Genomic DNA, 19,861 nt, shown 5'->3' with positions numbered 1-19,861 from the left:
ACTCCTGATACATCCTACGGCCTGATGCGACTTTTCCAGCGGGGCCGTGATTCAGTCAACCCTGTTTGCTCAAGAGTCTGGAGGAAACATTCGTAGCCATTAACACCAACTCGTTTTCTTCAAGGGTAATTCTACTTAGAAAGTAGAGTGATTCACATGGGCCCATGGATATTTTCCTGAAATGAGCCCCATGTGGCCAACCCTTCTCAAGATGGGATTCTACCTAATGATAACCACCCACTTAGTTTTGCCAGGTCATGACACGCTCACATGGGCTCACGCCATCTTGCCATAGCTTTCAGGAAGAGGACGCGGGCAGGTCTTTTTTTTTTTTTTTAATTTTTATTTATTTATTTGACAGAAAGGGATCACAAGTAGGCAGAGAGGCAGGCAGAGAGAGAGGGGAAAGCAGGCTCCCTGCTGAGCAGAGAGCCCGATGCGATGCGGGGCTCAATCCCAGGACCCTGAGATCATGACCTGGGCCGAAGGCAGAGGCTTAACCCACTGAGCCACCCAGGCGCCCCAGGTCTCACACTTCTTACAGCAGAGCGAGGCCCCAGAAGAGACGTTTGTTCTTTTACCTGCACTCCCAAGAGCCATTCTCTCCTCCTCCCCGCCTTCCTTGATGCTACTGAGTCTTTCTGAGTCAGAGGACTTACATCTGCATGCCCCAGGCTGACTACCGGTTACTGCCCTCTATTTCCCTGACTAACTCCTTCCGTCCTGTCTCTGCCTCTGAACCCTAGCCTCCTCTAGGCCTCCCTGCTTTATGCCTCCAGTGCCTTATTATATCCCCTTCATATCACTCCTTGCACTTTTAACTCTGATTCTTTGCCTGTCACCCTTACTCAAGAATAAGCTTCTGTGAGTAGTGACTGTGTCTGTTTGTCCACTTAGAGTCCTTACACCCACCGGGGACACAGTAGAAACTCAGTAAAACCATGCTGCTCAAGAGAATGAAAAACTGAATGAGTGAGCAAATGGCAACACAGAATCTCAGAACCCTTCTCTCCAAAATCAGAATGTACCCTGTTTCATCGTTCTAATGTCCCTAAGAAGTACAGTGTGGCTGGGAAATGATGGGGACCCTTCTCCCCACTTGCCAGGGGAGCAGATGGAAAACGCTTGACTATGGAGCCCAGGCTTCAAGCTCAGCAGACCACTGCCATCCCCCTGAACCCTCACAACACCTCACCTCTACATTGATGTCTTCATCAGGAATACTCTCATCAAGTCTTATAAAAAATCCAGTGTATATATTTGGGAAGACACACAAGGAACTGGTGATAGCTGCTGTCCTGTCTCCCTTGTATACCCTCCTGTACTGCTGAAGTTTTAAATAGACGTATGTGTGATACTCTTGCAATAAACAAACTAGTTAACAAAAAAAAAAAACTAAATGAAAACTTAGGTGATGAAAGAAGTTCTTATCTAGATCAAATACTTCTATGTGCCCTCTGCTTCCTTCTATAGTTTTATCAGCTTCTCTCACCTTTTGAATATTCCTACACTTCATTTCAATTCAATTAAAATCAACTTACATGCTCCAATTACAGATAGCATATTCTAATTTTCACCATGGGACCTGGAGACAAATTTTAACATCCCTCCCACCCACACCAAACACAAGTTTATCCAGGCTCATTTACTGAGGTCTCTGAAGTCAGGCTGTATAACTACAGACAAACTGCTAAACTTCTCTGTGGCTCTCATTCCTTCTTCTATAAAATTGTAATGGTAACAATGATAACATATTCTCTAGGGTTGGTGTGAGAATTAAGTGAATAATACACATAGCACTTAGAACAGTGCCTGGTATACAGCAAACAGGCTTTACATACTATTATTATTCATTCAACAATCATTTGTGGAAGGGCTCTGATATACCAGATACTGGGTCAGGTCCCGGGCAGAGGCTGTGGATGCTCATTGTGCTTCCCCAACCCTTCGCACAATGCCTGCCACATCAGGGGTCCTTAATAGATAGTTACTCAATGGGATGGGTAAAGTCTAAAGTCTATGCATGGGTAAAACCAATCAGCCCTGACGTTATGGTTTCCAGTCTGGTGCTGGAGATGTGAAGGTGATGGCTTTATAGCCCAGTATTAAATCTTTCGAGAAAAAGGTATCCCAGTATTAAATCTTTTGAGAAGCTTTGATCGACACCTCGGGATAGAATGGCCCAGTGAACAAAGATGGGCCAAGTCTGGAGCCCACACTCTATCCTTCATGTGTGTGAATGAGGTGGACCCACCTGGAGGAATACAACATCCCCTTGGGGCAATTTATCAGCTGTAAGAGATGCATCGCTCTGGTGGGGGATGCTCATAATAGGGAAGCTATGTATGTGGGGGAGTGGGGGAAGTCTTGGTACCTTCTGCTTATTTTTGCTGTGAACCCAAAATTTCTCCAAAAATAGTCTATTTTTTTTTTTAAATCCATTGAGGGAATGGAAAATTTGCTTTATTGGGGGAAGGGACATGTGGACTTTTGATTCTACAATTCTGACAGGGAATTGAGTAGAGATGGGAAGGAGAGTGGCTCCTGATTTTACAAGAATTGCACTTCTTGGTTGAGTAACTGTCATGGTTGACCTATCCCACTTGCAAAGCATTTCCATCTGTGTTTAATTGGGGTTTTACAAAAGGGTGTGTATTTAAAAATAAAAACACTAAAAATTTTGGGCGTGTTTCAGAGAAAACGGAATGCAAGGAAGACAGACACTGCAGGTTGGGTAGACACACCCCACGGAGCTGGGCTGCTTCTTGCTGACCAGGGACCGCCAAGCCTCCAGTGGAGCAGCTGCCAGCACCTGGTGCCATGGGAACACCGTGGGCCAGGCTGGCTAGCCAGCAAGTAAACACAGAGATTTAAAAAGTCCAACCCACTGTTCAACCCCATCACTCCTGATAGTCACTAAGAAATATTCCCAAGTGGTAGCCACAAACGAAGTGCATCTGGGAAGGTTTGGTTTTCTCTGTGGTGGCTTAAAGTGGTTCAGTCTGGCTTTCTGAACCCTGAGCTCAATCACCCCTTCCCTAGACCTCAGAAAGCAAGAACTCTAGGTCTGCCTGATTCTGAGGGAAATGGGGGTCGAGAAAGGTCCTCTTTATCTAGGAGTCTAGCAAAAGATACATCCCATGCACAGCCTCTCTGACATCCATAGAGTATCTCTGGACTTTTCCTGTAAAAGTCCTTAATGGATTTGCGGTCTTGAAAACCCCAAGTGCAAAACACCCAGAGCCTCAGGATTTCCCCCCTTCCCTAATACCGCTTCCACTCCGGGCTGCCTCCGCTAGTCTAACCAGACTCCAGGCTCTGAAACATTTCCAGTGAGCCCAAAGTCCACTTCTTGTATGGCTTTTCTTTCTCAAGTACCTTTTCCCATAGCCCTGATACTACTACAGAGCACCCCAGCTCACCTCCAGGAGGGACACACACCAGAAAGACAAGAGCAGAGCTCAGCCCCAAACCCTGTGTTGTGTGTCTGGCCCTACTGCCAGAGCTCCCCAGACCCTTGAGAGTTCCCAATTTGCATTTCCAGAAATCCTGGCCTCTCCCCATCTCACTGCCTTGGGAGGTTCTCTTCCAGGAAAGTCACCACCAGCATGACCACACTGGAGCCACTGTCTGACCTCAACTGATGCCTGAGGTTTTCACTTCACTTCTACACTACAGCCCTTCCCTGTTGTTGGACCGTGGTTCTGGCTGGGCTGCTCGCATGTGTGAGGATCCCCTTCAAGGGCAGGGATGTAGGAGTCATCGTCTCCCAAGCTCCATCGATCCATCTCAGCCCCTTCACCTCGGTATTTGCCGGATGCAAAAACAACCACTCAACCAAAACCTTGACCAGAACGTCCCACCCTGAGACCCTGGTCTGCAATGTTACCTGTGCCTTTGGCTAAGGGCTCCTGGTTTCCTTAGAAACTAGGATTGGTGGGGCTGAGTCTTGGCATCCAGGAACCCACAATATTCCTTCCTCTTTGGAAGAGTCAGAAGGAACTCAGAGCCAGTCCCTGAGAGAGAGAGGCAGCCAAACCACAGCCCCCAGCCCCTGCGACTTCTCTTCAACCATGGTCTGGCTGACTCCTGGCAGGTAATGGTGGGACTCACGTCCTCAAACAGATGAACACTCACCTGTTCCACAGCTGAGCTCAAAAGCCAGGGAGAGAAACAGCAGGAAGTTCAAGGAGAGAAGCCTCTTGGGATCCATCAGCTGGCGAAGAGAGGGAAGGGAGCCCCGTGAGGAGCCCAGCAGCTGCTTGCAGACGCCACAACGGAGTGAGGTCCGTGTCAGGCAGAGGTGCCTCTGCCGCCTAGTTATGCATCAGGAACCAGATGGCTTCCTGTATCACTGGGACTTTTTCTGCCTGAGTCTCGGGGATTGCTCATCTCCTTTTAGGCTTCAAATCACTTTGCTGTTCCCAAGAAGTCCGTGTCAAATGCTCAGACTGCCTAAGACGGGAAAGTAGTTCAGCAAACCCAGCCCTGAGCAGAAATTGACCCCCCTCCTCCTAGCCCCAGCCTTCCCTGGTAGTTCTGTCTGGTAACCCTTCTTAGAGTGGAAAGAAGAAATAGAGGCTTGTCAGATCTGGGTCAGTTAGTTCAAGGCTGAACTTGGATGACTAAACTTTGAAGAGTTCTTATGTCTCATGTCTGATTTGCTCCATAACTTCAGAGAACCCCTCCACACGCAGTCGGGTCCTGATGTCAAAGCCCCAGAGACATGGGGAGGGCAAGGGTGGATCAGCTGGCAGAAATCCAACTTCCCAGATGGTGCAGTGTGGTTGGATTTAGTGAGCTCTGGGTTGTGTTTGAGGGGGTACCTTTATTTCAGAGCTTGTGTCTAACTTTTTGTAGAGGGGAAGGGACTAAAACAGGAGAAGAAAGACATACTTTTCCACAAGTTAAGCTGTAAAAAGGAAAATACTGGAAAGATACTTTGACCTGTGTTCAGGAAGAGATTTTGAGAGGTCAGCTTCTTGTTTTTAAAGTCCATTTTAGGGATGCCTGGTTGGCTCAGATGGTTGAGCATCTGTCTTTGGCTCAGGTCATGATCTCCACATCTAGAATTGAGCCCCACATCTGGCTCCTGGCTCCTGGCTCAACAGGGAGTCTGCTTCTCCCTCTGCTGCTCCCCCTGTTTGTGCTCTCTCTGTCTCTCCCTCTCTCAAATGAATAAATGAAAAAAAAACTTAAAAAAAAAAAACAATTTTTTAACAGATCAGAGGCACTCTCCAATGGGCCTTCCTGAGAAAATTAAGGTTACAAGACCTGGCAATATATGGGAACTTACCCTTTATCTTCACTGCTTTTCTCCCTCCCTCATCTGACACCCAAGCATCCTCCCCAAATACTACCTGGTGGGGTGTGGGAGCCAGCATGTACCAACTACTGAGAGCTGATTTTTAAATTTTCAGGAATCTTACAAGGTGGGTGATTGATAAATATTACCATTATTAAGAATTCGATTGATATGAATTTACTATATTTATTTAATTGTAAATGAGGGAATAATAACTAAGGGGAAAACTCAAAATGAATTACTTCCTAATTAGTTCACAACATATTATTATTATCTATGGCCTTGAGGACATTTACATCTATTGTATCTCTATGGTGGAAATAAAATACCAGGTATCATATGGGCTCTGTATTACTTTCAACGACAGCATGTTCATAGCTTGAAATCAGTCAGGGTGGGAGCCTATTGGCAAATGATAGAATCAGAGCTCTGGTTTAATGTTTTGTTGGTTTTCTGGATGTAAGAAAGTGTTAAAGAAAAGGTGATGATTCAGATTAAACTTAAAAGTATGTCATGACTGTAGCCTCGATGTTGTGAATAGCACACAGAATTTGAGGAAGTAGTATTCCAGGATTTAACAACTACCATCTTATTCAGCAAAAAGTCACTAATGTCACTGACCAGTAAATGAGGTTGCAATATATGTCTTTGATGTTGCATATTTCTTTAACCTAAAAAAAAAAAGTGACTGGAAGCAAGAAGAGAATAGAGTGAGATATTTGAAGAGTTGAGAGAAAGAAAAAACCCCACCAACCTAGAATTCCGATTCCTGAGAAATTATCCTTCAAAAGTGAAGGAGAAACAAAGACTTTCTTGGACAAACAGAAGTTGAGGGAATGTTTTGCCAGTAGCTCTGCCTTGTTAGAGATAGTCAAAGAAGTTCTTTAGGGAGAAAGAAAATTATATATGTCAGAAACTCAGATCTACATAAGGAAAGAAAGAACATCAGACAAGGACTAAGTGAAGATAAAATAAAAGCTTATTTTTATTACTCTTTTTTTTTCCTGTGAGCATTTTAATTTTATTTTTTATAAACATATATTTTTATCCCCAGGGGTACAGGTCTGTGAATCGCCAGGTTTACACACTTCACAGCACTCACCATAGCACATACCCTCCCCAATATCCATAACCCCATCCCCCTCTCCCAACCCCCCTCCCCCCATCAACCCTCAGTTTGTTTTGTGAGATTAAGAGTCACTTATGGTTTGTCTCCCTCCCAATCCCATCTTGTTACATTTATTCTTCTCCTACCCCCTTAACCCCCCATGTTGCATCTCCTCTTATTTTTATTACTCTTAATCGATCTAAGAGATAACACATTGTTCAAAATAATAATAACAATAACAATATATTCAATTATGTGTGCTTATGTATATTTCTTATGTATATATGTGCTTCTGAATGCTTATATATAAGTGAAATGAATGACAATGATACAAGGGATAGGAAAGAAGAATTAAGATTATTTTCTTATATAAGGTATTCACACTACCCATGAAGCAGTATAGTGTTATTTGAAAATGTGCTTGGATTGGTTGTAAATGTATATTGCAAAATCTAGAGCAACCACTAAAAAAAAAAAAAAAGTAAAAAAAAAAAAGTATGATTATGTACTAAGGAGAGAAAATGAAATCCTCAATTAAACCACAAAGGGCAGAAAAAGAGTGGAAGGCAATAATAGAAACAAAGAACAAGAGCAACAAATAGAAAAGAGTAACAGATATGGTAAATATTATTCTAATAATATCAAGAAACATTTTGAATGTCAATGGTCTAAATGAACCAATTAAAACAGAGAGATTGTCAGAATGGATCAAAAAACAAGATCCTATTGGCTCTTGGTGGACAGCAGGGGCCATTGGAGAGGTAGATCAGGGCAAGAAGTAGCAGGATTGGCAGGTCCAGAGCCTCATCCCTTCTGCTGCTCAGGCCTGATCTTCCTGTAGCTGGGCTGCCCACAATGCTCCCCATAGATATGTCCTTACAAGTTGGCCAGAGGCACTCACTCTTGAGACATCATGGTGGTGTACTGCTAACAGACTGGACTCAGCTACATTTGAAACTCCCAGATCTGTGCAAAAGCAGTGAGAGAGGCACTGACTACAAAATTCGAAACAAATGACAAGAAGACTTCCGGCAGTGGCAAAAAAAAGTTGTGAAAGTGAAAAAGGAATAATAATGACTGAAGCTTGAAATGCTGCACTTTCCAGGTGAAGCTATGTGGGCACATGTTAGGGCAGATTGAAAACTATCTGCCCTAAATACATGTCTTATTCACAGACTAACCATGACAATAAATTGAAATATTATTCAAAAAAAACAAAGCAAAACAAAAATAAAACCCAACTATATCATCTATAAAAAACCTACTTTAAGTATAAAGACACATAAAGATTAAAAGTAAATGGATAAAGAGAAAACATGCTAACATTAATTAAAAGAAAGCAGAAGTTGCCATATTAATTTTAGACAGAGCAAACCTCAAAGAAAGGAATGTAGTTATCAGAAATAGAAGGGTATTATATAATGACAAAGGGGTCAATTCTCCAAGAAGACATAACAATCTTTAACATATATGTGCCTAACAACAGAGCTTCAAATACATAAGGCAAAGACTGATAGAACTATGATGAGAAATAGATAAATCTGCTATCATCATTGGAGACTTCAACATCCCCCTATCAGAAATGGACAGATCCAACAGGCAGAAAATCAGGACACCACTAAATTCACACCACCACGAATCAGCTGACACCTATAGACTACTTCACCCAGTAACAGCAGAATAAACATTCTTCTCAAGCTCATATGGAACATTCACCAAGATAATCCACCTTCTGGGCCATAAGACACATCTTAATAAATTTGGAAAAATAGAAATCATACATTGTCTGCTCTCAGACCACAGGGAGATTAAACTAGAAGTCCATAACAACAATGAAAAAAGCAACAACTGGAAAATCCCAAAACATGTGGAGATTAAATAATTCACTTCCAAATAACACATGGGCCAAAGAAGAAATCTCAAGAGAAATTTTTAAATATTTTGAACAAAATGAAAATGAAAACACAACTTATGAAGATTTGTAGGATTCAGAAAAAAAAAGTGGTGCCTAGAGGAAAATTGATAGCATTGAATGCATATAATAGAAAAGAAAAAAGACCTAAAATCAATATAAGCCTTCACTTTAGGAAACTAGAAAAAGAAGAGCAAGTTAGGGGCACGTGGGTGGCTCAGTGTGTTAAAACCTCTGCCTTTGGCTCAGGTCATGATCCCAGGGTCTTGGGATTGAGCCTTGCATTGGGCTCTCTGCTTGGCAGGAAGCCTGCTTCCTCCTCTCTCTCTGCCTGCCTCTATGCGTACTTGTGAGTTCTGTCTGTCAAATAAATAAATAGAATCTTAAAAAAAAAAGAAGAAGAAGAAGAGCAAATTAAGTCCAGAGTAAGCAGAAGAAAAGAAATAAAAAAAAAACTAGAGTAGAAAGCAATGAAATTGAAAATAAGATATTAATAGGGAAAAATCAATGAAAGCAAAAGCTGGTTTTTTGCAAAGACCAGAAAATTGGTAAACCTCTAGCCAGGCTAAATAAATTAAAAAAAAAAAAAAAAGAGGACACAGATTACTAATATCAGAAATGTAAGAGGGGGCATCACTACCAAACCCATGGACAAATAAAGGGCAATAAAGGAATACTATGAATAACTTCAAGCCCACAAATTTGATAACATCGGTAAAACGGATCAATCCTTGAAAGATGTAATTTGCCAGAACTCACAGATGAAATAGACAATCTAAATAAGTCTATTTCTTTTAACGAATTGAACCAACAATTAAATAACCTTCCAAATCAGAATGCATACTAATTCACTCATTCTATCCTGTCTTTCTAGCTTATTCTATTCAATATCTAACTCATTCTGATATCAAAACCGAACAAAAATATCACAAGAAAAAAACCAGAGGCCAATATCTCTCATGAGCATAGGTACACAAATCCTCAACAAAGTATTGCCCAATCGAATTCAATAATGTATAAAAAGTGGTATGTTTCAACCACGTGAAACGTATCCCAGGCATCCAAGGCTGGTTCAACATTCAAAAATCAGTCTGTCCTGTACTGTATCTGGTACACCAAGCTGTTTCCATCAGCTATAAAGAGCAGATTTGGACAAACCCACAACTAAAGATGTACAAGTGATAAAACCTCACATTCATAAGTCCATTTTCAAAATCCTTTATATTCACTACCTTATTTGATCTTTATAACAGCTCTATGAAGGAAGCAGATCTGGTGGTGATGGAAAGCAGGGACTGGACCAAACTTGGGAACCCTGTCTCCAGGTCAAAACCTCTTTCTCTTTCTCTGGAGTATACTCATTATCCCCATGAATACTCAAGAAAGTAAGGAGGAAGGAAATCCTCCTAACTGAACTCCCTGGATGCCTGTAGCTTCCACCTATGTTATTTCATTAATTTTTATAATAGGAAAAAGCAGGTATAATTATCACTATTTTACAAGTTGAGGTACAGACCTGTTAAATAATTTGTCTAATGGCTCAGAGTGCCCAAAATGGAAGAACTGGATTCCAATCCTGCATTACCTGACTCCAGAGTCTCTGCTCTCTCCATTCACCATACCACTTCCATTACACTTGGCAAGAACCTTAACTAATCCTTGGGCTCATGTTGGTCAATTGCCTGTTATTCATGGAACATCTGGCACAGATGAAGGTATGGGTGACAGGAGAATCCTGAGTGAGCAGTACTTCCTGCCCCTGACTTCCATCACTGGTGACAAAGCAGCACTTCCTTCCCTTTGGCTTTATGGAACCCCGTTCTGAGATTGAGGAAGACCATATGTCTATGGAAAAGAGCCTTCCCCCGATCTAAGGTAGGCTGCACAATGAGGTTATCTCCTAAACAGAAGGGTGTAACATCCCCCTAAGATTTGCTACTTTCCCTCCTGACCCTTTATGGCTAGGGTTGCAGAGTGACCTGCATGAAAGTGCCTGCGTCTGGGCTGCCCCTGAACATCCTGGCTTCCCAGCTTAAGACTGTGCTCATCAAGACCTCTGACCAAAGAGGTCCCTATAACATGAGCCAGCAACACAAGGAGGGATCTCACAGGGGCAGACCACACTACCTGGCTGCTTGGAGCCCATAATAAGCATCTCCATCGGAATAAGAAAAACTAAAAATAAATAAATAAATAAATAAATAAATAAATAAATAAATAAAACAATTAAAAAACAATAAAAACCCCACAAAACCAAAATGAAAATACAAAATTCCCCCAAATTCTGAAACATCTCCTAGGAGACCTGATTGCAAAGTCTAAAATCAGCCCGGGGAAATCACTGGAAAAAACACCGTAGCTCAGCTCTGTTGGGTGAGATGAGGAAGCCCATGGGACAGGTGTCTGTTATAGAGACTGAGCAGACCAGTGGAGCAGACAGACCTCCTGGGTAGGGCCTGTAGGGGTTGAAGGGCATTGGGGGTTGGGGGAGTGGGGAAACCAGGTTATGAGGTGGCTTTATCCCAGACCGAGACCCAGGTTTTGCCCAACATGTTCATGCCAGTAGCCACCCGCCTGAGCAAATGGATGTACTGAGTGACCCAGGCTCAGAAAGGGAAGCTGGGGATGTGGCCCAGTGTGGCTTGTGAAGATGCCACTGGAAGTGCCTTCTGGCCTTTACCTAGCGTGGAAGGCTGAAATTGCTCTCTCCGAGGTCTTCCACATGTTTCCTACATCAGCACCTTCTCCAGGGTTCAGATCCAGGTCAGAACACTAGAATCTAGAGGTTGAGGAGAGATATCTATGGGCATCTGTAATCTGAGGTTACCTCCCCAAACTCTTGTCACTTCCACTGATGCTCCTGCCCTCCTTCCAGACCCCAGAGTCAATATGTGGGGATCTCTTCCTTCTGGGCCTGCCCTGGACAGACTAAGTTTCTCTTGTCCCACAGTCCCCATAGCTCTTTGAGACGCATTCTTAGTAGGGTTGGGGGTCCTTCCTAGTATCCCCCAAATTATCCTACATGACAGCCATATAGTTTTCTGGCCTGCTTTCTACTGGCATAAGCTGCTACAGCGAGGGAAATGCCCACGCAATTCCACTCCTTCTAGGAAGGAACCGAGTTTAGGAACCAGCAACAGTGCTGTTGAGTCACCAACCTCAAACTTTTTCTGTGTGCCAAAAGCTGCCTCCCATAGCTCTGATCTCCCTTCTTAGATAGAGTTATAAATATAACAATAACTTGCAAAGTATGCTACAAATCCTGGATGACTGTGGTCAGCCTTCTTTCCTTCATACAAAGCTCAAACTAAGGGCTCCTCTTTGGCAGTTCTAGAAGGCTCTTTGTCAAGTCCACTGAGCACTCATCTTGCAAAGCTTGTCAGGGAAGAGGATTCATTCCTTTCTGAATAGTCCCAGTCCCTAACCAGTGATTACATTCCTGAGAGACAAAGACAGCTGGGGAGGAGGACTGAATGCCCCATGGGTCACTGAATGATCTTCTGAAATGCTCACAAGCTATGTATATAGTGGGATTCCTGCACTGACATGCCAATGATGTAGGCTGACCTGAAATAAGTCCAGGGAAGAAGGAAAAGCTAGGACACTTGAGCAGCTTGGAAAATGGAGCTGTAGACTAGGGGACTCGAGTGAAGAACTCTAGTTGGCATAACTGAAGAGAGGGACAATATGGGGATACCCTGGGATGACACACAGCAAGGAAGTCCAATATCTTCCTCTTCTCCATGCTAACCATGCTAACCCCATGCTAACCATCTGGAAAACATTCTATCAGTTTTAAATATAATGATTCTCAACATCCCTTAATGATGGAACCATAACAAGGACTTACACATTTAATTATCAACCACCTGAATGAATTTATCAAATAACATTTCTAGTTAAGAGTGGGATATGTAGGAAATGGGATTTTTAAAAATTAGGGTCCTGTCTCTTCTTTTTAAAATTGCGAATATAATACAGTATTGAACATTTTAAAAGAAGAAAGAGGGGCGCCTGGGTGACTCAGTCAGTTAAGCCTCTGACTCTCAATTTCATCTCAGGGTCCTGGGGTGGTGCCCTGGGTCAGGCTCCACACTCTTCGGAGGGTCTGCTGGAGATTCTCTCTCTCCCTCTCCCCCTGCTCCTCACCCTGCTCTCTATCTAAAATAAATAATTTTTTTAAAAGGAGAAAGTAAGTAAAATCTTCCATAATCTTCTACCTTTTTCACAACTGCTTTCAAGTTTGTAGATCTCCAACTCTTTGTTTAGGAGGCTGTGGAATAGGCTGGGTCAGAACTCCACTTGTGATCAGAGACACTTGGGTTCAAGTCCCCAGTTTGTTAATTATAAGTCGGGTGATCTTGGGCAAGTTGCACAATCTCTCTGAACCTTTCTTTCCTCATCAGTGACATAAAGATAAGGAAACACCTCACAGGGTTGTGGGAAACTAAATGACATCAGTGCAAGTAAGGCGCTCAGCTGGGAGCCTGATGTGTGGCGGCCATTTTGAATTTGGTATCTCTCGGTTTCATCATTTCCTGAAAGTGGGGATGAGTGATTCGATGATGAACCCCATGTAGCTGCAGCAGGTGATGCACAGGAAGTACTACCTTGTGGTCAAGATCAGGGACAATCCTCAGAGACTGGACCAGAATGCTATGGGCACTCTGGTAATGGATGTCGTTCCTGGGCTTCCCCATGAGAGACAACAGTAACTTTGCAGCATAAATTAGAGGTGAAACACGTTATAGGCCGTTAAAAACTTTTAGCAATTTAAGGCAGAGAGGTGAATTTTCTGCAACAAGTATTTAAAAACTCTGTTATAAAGGAACTGAACACCTCAGTACAGAAAATCACATTTCATAAAGAAAAGCATCAGCATGTAAAGCCTAACGGGAACTGTACCATTACACAAAAATCAGAAGAGAAAATGTGAAACAGAATGAAAATGTGAACTGAGCCATTAGCCACACCTGATTCAGTTTCGCAAAATCTACATGTGGAAGGATTTGAAGTAGAGATCAAAATCACACGCCATAGTAATTAGTTATTGTTTAATTTAACCGTGACTATAAAAATACCTGTAGAGTACTCTGTGAGATGGGTCTGGACACCTCAATTTATTCTGCTGCATTATGAAGTTTCAAGTAAAAGATGCCTCTTGGGGGTCATCCTAAGTAAACACCTGGCAGTTGGGCTCGTTGTAACAGTTATGGTCAAGATGCTGGAGCCCGGCGTGGAAGCCATGATCCCTCCTGGGCAACGGCTGGCGTGAGTTTCCCTCTTGCCTCAGTAGGCTACCCCTTCCACGAGCATGTTTGTAACTAAAATGACAGTTCTGCACACACTTTTGTGTTCTTTGTTATTTAACATAATACATAAAAATGTATGATTATATGCTGTTCCCTAGTTTACTGAACAGGGATTTCTTAAAGAATATTGTATGAATAATTATCTTGCCTTGAAAAGAGAGCAAAAGGGCTGGGGGGGGTGGGGTTATGGATATTGGGTAGGGTATGTGCTATGGTAAGTGCTGTGAAGTGTGTAAACCTGGCGATTCGCAGACCTGTACCCCTGGGGATAAAAATATATGTTTATAAAATAAAAAAATAAAAAAAATTAAAGAGAGCAAAAGAAGATCGTGAAATTGTTCAAAACATTAAACTGTAGAAGGCATTCCATGGGGTGACTGTATAGACCATACCTGGACACAGAGGCTTCTTTCCTTAGTTTAACTGTTTGCGTTGTTAAGCAACATAACAGAGTCAAAACGGCAAGCCCAGGGTTCCACCCTGAGATACTTTTCTAGGAATGAATAAGTCAGTTGAGAGCAGGCTTCTGTTTCTGTTGTACAGCCTTTAAGAAGGATGGCTCCCAGCTCCCTGTTCTGATGATAGAACCAGGGTTAAGGCCATTAAAATGCTAAATTCTGATCTTGTCTGGATGCAAGCAGCTGGAATATAAAACCCTGCAGGCTCAGGTGGTACCCTGAGACCTAGCTGTCCTTCTCAGCTTTCCTTCCAGCTAGTACTCCCATGGGGGCTTTAGCCAATGTGTACCTGCATCCCAGAGTGTCCACCATTCCACACTGAGATAGAAGCTGGAAGAAAGAGGGGCAATCACGGTGCTTCCTATGTTGCTTACTGAACTTTTCAAAATACAAGAATTTACTTTAAGAGCCTGGGTTCTAAAGTTGGCTTGTTCACATAGGTATGCTATGTCATGGGCATGGAAGAATATGAGAATTCCACAACAGAAACAGCTTCTCTTTCCCATGAGCTCACACTGGATCTAGACCTTACTACCCCCAATTCACAGATGAGGAAACACAGTCATAGACAGCTAATAACTTGTCTGAGGTCCCATAGAAAATAAGGAACAGGAATAGCACTTGGATATAAGCTCCACCACCTCCTGCCACACTGGCCTGGGAGATATGTTGCATAGCAAAGCCTTCATCATTCTTTCTGAGTTCTGCACACCATATCCCAATGTATTTATCATTAAGTATCTATGACCCTTGACTTCTTTGGTACTTCCTGTCTTCTTAGGAAGAAGGGAACACATTTGCCCTTAAGGCGCTCTCTTTCCCCCCTCCCCTTGGTCCCACTATCATCAGTCTTTTGAGCTCTCTAGCTTGCCGTTCACTTCTGGCCACCAGCTCCCACGTCTGTGATTGCTGCTTTGATGGCTCTTCCAGCTCCCAGTCCTCTACAAAGACCCATGCTGGGCCTTCCATAAGCATGGTCCTGCTCTGCTTGTCCTGGCTTTCGCCTGGAGGCCCCACAGATCTTGAAACTTACACTGTCTGTTCTCAGAAATCTCTAAGTCCTTAAATACTTGGCCCCACTATGGGTTGGCTCTAATTCTTCCTCTACTGATTAATGTGTGTGATAGTTTATGGTGCCACACAAAGTTCCTAAGGGTTCAGGTTTGACCTGATGCCAATGAAGGCTTTTCTAATTGCAGAAATATTTGTAGTTAAAGGAGCATGGGGTCAGAAAAATATGAAGTGTAACTACAGGGATTTCATTCACTACTTGCATGACCTGGGATAAGTCACATTCTTGGTGACCGTTTTCTCATCTATAAAATAGTGCACTACAAGTTTATTCATGTAATGGATATTAGGGTATGCTGCTCGGGACGGAGAACCAAAACAACCATCCCCCAGTTGCCAGAAGCATCAGGGCCTGATGGCTTGCAGTCAAGTCTCTCCTTGGGAGACACCCTCAGGCAGTTCCGTCCATGAGCACCACCTACATCTAACAACTGGTCATCTGGTCACTGAAAGGGTATAAAAGTCTAGTCCCCATGCCTCAATTTGGAGCAGCCATTAGGGGCCATCCTGGCTCTGGAACACCTCAGATAGTCAGCTGAGGCCTTTGTTCCAACTGCTTCGAGAGTTCAACTTCTCCCTCTGCTCAGTCCTTTGTCCTTCGCTTCCGACAGGTGATTTCACAAGTATTCCTCAGTGCACTTCCTGCTCACAAATCTCCATCTCAGAGCCTGCTTTGGAGGGAACCTGACCTTAAATGTCTCATATATTTTCCAAGGGGTAAAACAACATCGTGTATATAATGTACAGTATTTGATAGAGCACAGGTATCAATATTTGCTAGTTCCCTTCTCTTCCTCATTGTTTTGTCTTTCATTCATTCCTAAGGATACTCTACCAAGGGAACTGAGACCTTCCAGCAACAGATAATGTCCCTCCTTCCACCTAATCAAAACTCTTTTTCACACAAACAATTAAATACATTCTTGGAAAGTTGTTCATCCTCTTGATGGGAACCACCAAGAGTTTTAAGCAGGTGAGTAACCATATTTCTCCTTCAGTAAGATTACTTCAGGCACGGTATGGGAGAGATTTAGGTAAAACTACAGATAGGAAGATGATTAGAAGAGATAATAATCTCCATCAAAGAAGTGGCAGTGAGGTAGGGGAGAAGAAGGTCCATTGGAGACTCATTTCATAGGTGGATTTGGTAAAGTTTGGCAACTGATTGGACATGGGGTGCGACAGAGAAGATCCCGTATACAATGGCCTTTAGATTTGTGGTATAGTCTTCAAGAGTATAGCAATATCAGTCTCTAAGATGGGAAGTATAGGAGGTAAAGATAACTTTGGGTCAAAATTGGGAGCAAGAGTATAAGATTAGTTTGTCAGCTTGGGATATGTTCAGTTGAAGTGTTTATGGTTCATCCAGATAGAAAGTTCCAGAGAGTACTTGGATATACAGAGCTCAATTTCAAAGAAGTTATAAATCTGGGGAAACACACACACACAAAACCTTAGAAAAAAACCTTTTTCCATGTCCTTCATCTCACTATCAAAAAGCCGTGTTTAGAGGTTAACACTTACTACTGAGGGACTTGCCAGAAGCAACATGGCCAGTTTTTATAAAGCAATGACCAGAAACCAGGTCTCTTCAGTTTAGGTCAATCTACCCACCGCCCCCCCACCCCCGAGTTTCATTTTGCTCTATTTATATGCATGTTTCCCCAATCTAACAATACTCTACATACAGTAGGTGTTAAAAATATCTATGGAATAGACATGCTAATTACAACCATTGTTTGAGACAGGACTGGCCTCTCCTCTCCACGTCATCACTGGAATTATATCTCAGCAGCATCTTGGAAATCATCAGACCCAGGGAAGTCCTACTTAGCCACAAATTTGCATTTCCCCAGGTACCTCCCAACTCCCCTCTACTTCCTCTGAGAGCAAAACTTCTGTCATGTAAGTCACACCCATGTGCAGGCTTTGTGCCCTGTCCACAGACCTGAAGGAAAGATTGTCAAAAGTAAGAAAAATAGAAAATAGTATTTGGGGTACAGAAATCACATAATCAATTCCTTCTTATTATACACCTTCAAAAAGTTAGGCCAAGAGATCTTGTCTTCATTCAGTCAAATTAAAGTCCTATGCCTGGGAAAGAGGAGGGAGCAGTATGAGACAAAGGAAGGCAACTAATACTAAGTACTTACTGTATGCCAGAGCTTGTGCTGAAGGATCTACTAAGATCTATCTACTATTAACTCATTTAATCCGGATGAAAAGAGCATCCGATTTTTCACAGAGGAAACTTGAGTCTAGAAAGTTTACTTTTCCTGGGGTTCTAAAACTGGCAATTGGTGGGTGTTGGAATCAAACATAAGATGTCTGGCTCCAGAGTTTACACTCTTTCCCTCACATCATGCAGCCTTCCAGAGGTTTCCATTGTGGTTCTAGACGTTAGGTATAAGCCTAAAAGTGGAACTCATTTCAGGGCTTTCTTGAGGTAACAACAAGTGTTCCAATGTTGCCATCTTAGCAAGTCTTGCAAGATTCAGTGGTCTTGGATTTGAGAGAATCCCAGGATACCTATATGAACATAGGAGAGAAAATATGTCAAGTCCTACAGAGTGCCCTAGTGGGCATCAGCAAATCCCAAAGGAAGGAGAAAACATCTTTGACTTCCAGCTTCAACTCAGCAGGTAACTTGTTATATGGCCTTGGGCATTTCACTTCCCTCTCTTGGTCTTTCAAGACTGAAGAAAATACGGGGAAATACAAATTTTATGGGTTTCCCTACTGATGATTTCCAAGTCTTCTCCGTAATAATCATCTCCATCTCACAGGGGATATAAAGAAGTCATATATGGGGGAGGAGAGAGTGTCATCCCTAAGAAGTGGTTTTGGGGTTTTGGAGAAGCAACAATGGTTTGAATCTTGAAAATGAGTAGGAGTTTTTGGGCAAGGAAGGAGGGTGGGGGAGGGGAGATTCCAGGAAATACAAAAGCTTGAGCAAAAGCTGGGTGAATTTGAGGAACTATAAGTAGTTCAGGAAGCTTGCAGCATTGATGCAAAGGAGGGGCCAGGCTAGAAATTAGACAGAAGAAATTCACAGAAGCCAAGTCATGTAGGGATTAATAGCCGCCTTCAGGCACCTATCCTTGAAGATTTTAAGCATGGAAATGTCACAGCCAAACTTGAGGGTTTTTTTGTTTGTTTGTTTGTTTTTAAAGATTTTATTTATTTGACAGAGAGAGATCACAAGTAGAGAGAAAGAGAGAGAGAGTGGAGGAAGCAGGCTCCCTGCCTAGCAGAGAGCCTGATGTGGGACTCGATCCCAGGACCCTGAGATTATGACCCGAGCTGAAGGCAGAGGCTTAACCCACTGAGCCACCCAGGCAGCCCCAAACTTGAGTTTTAAAAAAGACCCTTCTACTCTGTATTCATACCCTCTCCCAGAGAATAGCCCAACAGAGAAAGAAGCTGCTCCTGTTGGCTGGGAACTGAAATGGAAAGACATTTGTGGGGCAGAGCCCCGCTGAACTACAGCCAACCTATAACCCCTACCTAGCTCTTATTCGTGGAAGCTTTCTTCTCTTTTTTTTGATTCCACAGAAAAATAAGAATAAGAGAACTATTATCCAATGCCTGAGAGAGCTGCAGAGTTAATCAGTTGCCTCTAATTGTGCTTGACAAACACCCCCAGGATAAAGGCTTTTACACTGCCATTTCCCAGTCATGTCCAATAAAGACAGCCCCACAAGTGGGTCTTTCAAAGAACCACCAGATAGATCAAACAACGACAATTCTCTGAGAGTGAAGTTTCAAAGGAGTTCCAACCCCTTTTGGCCCTGCCAGTGGCTGCCACACTGTTGGCTTTCACCATAATTGTAGGCTGTTGGTTTTAAAGGCAAGAGAGAGGCTAGACAGAGTAGGATGGATGTAGGGCAAGTTAAAATACCACAAACTCACTATTCTTACTGGGATTCAGCCATTCTTCTTGAATAAAGGCTCTCTGAATTTCTATAAGCCTTTGATTCATTTCTAGAATTCTGAAAAAGTTGGTTCTGATTATTTTATCCCTCTTTTCTCATTGATTTTATTGATGAGAGAGCTTTTGGAGGCCCTTCCTCTGCCATTTTTGCTAACACGTACCATGTGTGTGTACCATGAGTGGGTATGTGTGCATGTGTGAAATTATATCAGGTTAAGAGAATTCTCAGCTACAGGTTGATTTTTTTAAGTTGTCATAAATATTTCACCTTTTTTTTCATTTATTGAAGTGATTTCTGCTTTCCTCCCCTTTAATTAGCCAATGTGGTTAATTACATAAACAGATTTTTTAAAAGTTAAACTATCTTAGCTTTCCTGGGATAAGTCCTATAGCATATCTTACTATGTTGATGAATTCAATTTGGTAATATTTTATTTAGAATTTCTATTCAAAAGTAAGATTGGCCTGTAATAAAGAGAACTAAAGGGAAAATAACCATTGTTTAGTTGACAGAACTCAGAGAAGACTGTATGGATGGCATGATTTCTATGTGCAAGAGTTAGCTATAACTTCTAGTTGTTTCCTTTTGGGGAGTGGGTAAATCTACTTGAAAGTCCACATGAAAACCAGTTAGGATTGAGACTAGATGAGTTAAAGAGAAATGAAAAAGAGCGTCTTAAACAAGATGCACGTTTATTGTTCTCCCAACAACAAAAAAAGAGGTAGGCAGTTTCGTTCAGTATAACGATATTTTGTATATT

General features: G+C 42.5%; 1 protein-coding gene and 1 pseudogene across 2 annotated transcripts in view; one reads left to right on the top strand and one right to left on the bottom strand.

Moving 5' to 3' along the window:
* SLAMF1 (signaling lymphocytic activation molecule family member 1) overlaps positions 1–4,443 on the bottom strand; it is a 33,288-nt gene extending 28,845 nt beyond the window's left edge. The window contains exon 1 of one of the 2 annotated variants that reach the window (XM_047705255.1): positions 4,138–4,443. In XM_047705255.1, coding sequence (XP_047561211.1) covers positions 4,138–4,213 — 76 coding nt within the window. In that variant the 5' untranslated portion in view covers positions 4,214–4,443. The remainder of the gene's footprint in view (positions 1–4,137) is intronic. The other variant, XM_047705254.1, reaches the window with a different exon arrangement.
* Positions 4,444–7,326: 2,883 nt separating this feature from the next.
* On the top strand, positions 7,327–7,484 carry LOC125085514 (ATP synthase subunit epsilon, mitochondrial-like; annotated as a pseudogene).
* Positions 7,485–19,861: the final 12,377 nt, after the last annotated feature.

The sequence above is a fragment of the Lutra lutra genome, chromosome 15, assembly GCF_902655055.1.
Source record: "Lutra lutra chromosome 15, mLutLut1.2, whole genome shotgun sequence".
In the NCBI taxonomy this organism is placed as follows: domain Eukaryota; kingdom Metazoa; phylum Chordata; class Mammalia; order Carnivora; family Mustelidae; genus Lutra; species Lutra lutra.
The sequence above is the reverse complement of the archived record's forward strand: the minus strand, read 5'-3'. Positions and strand labels throughout refer to the sequence as shown.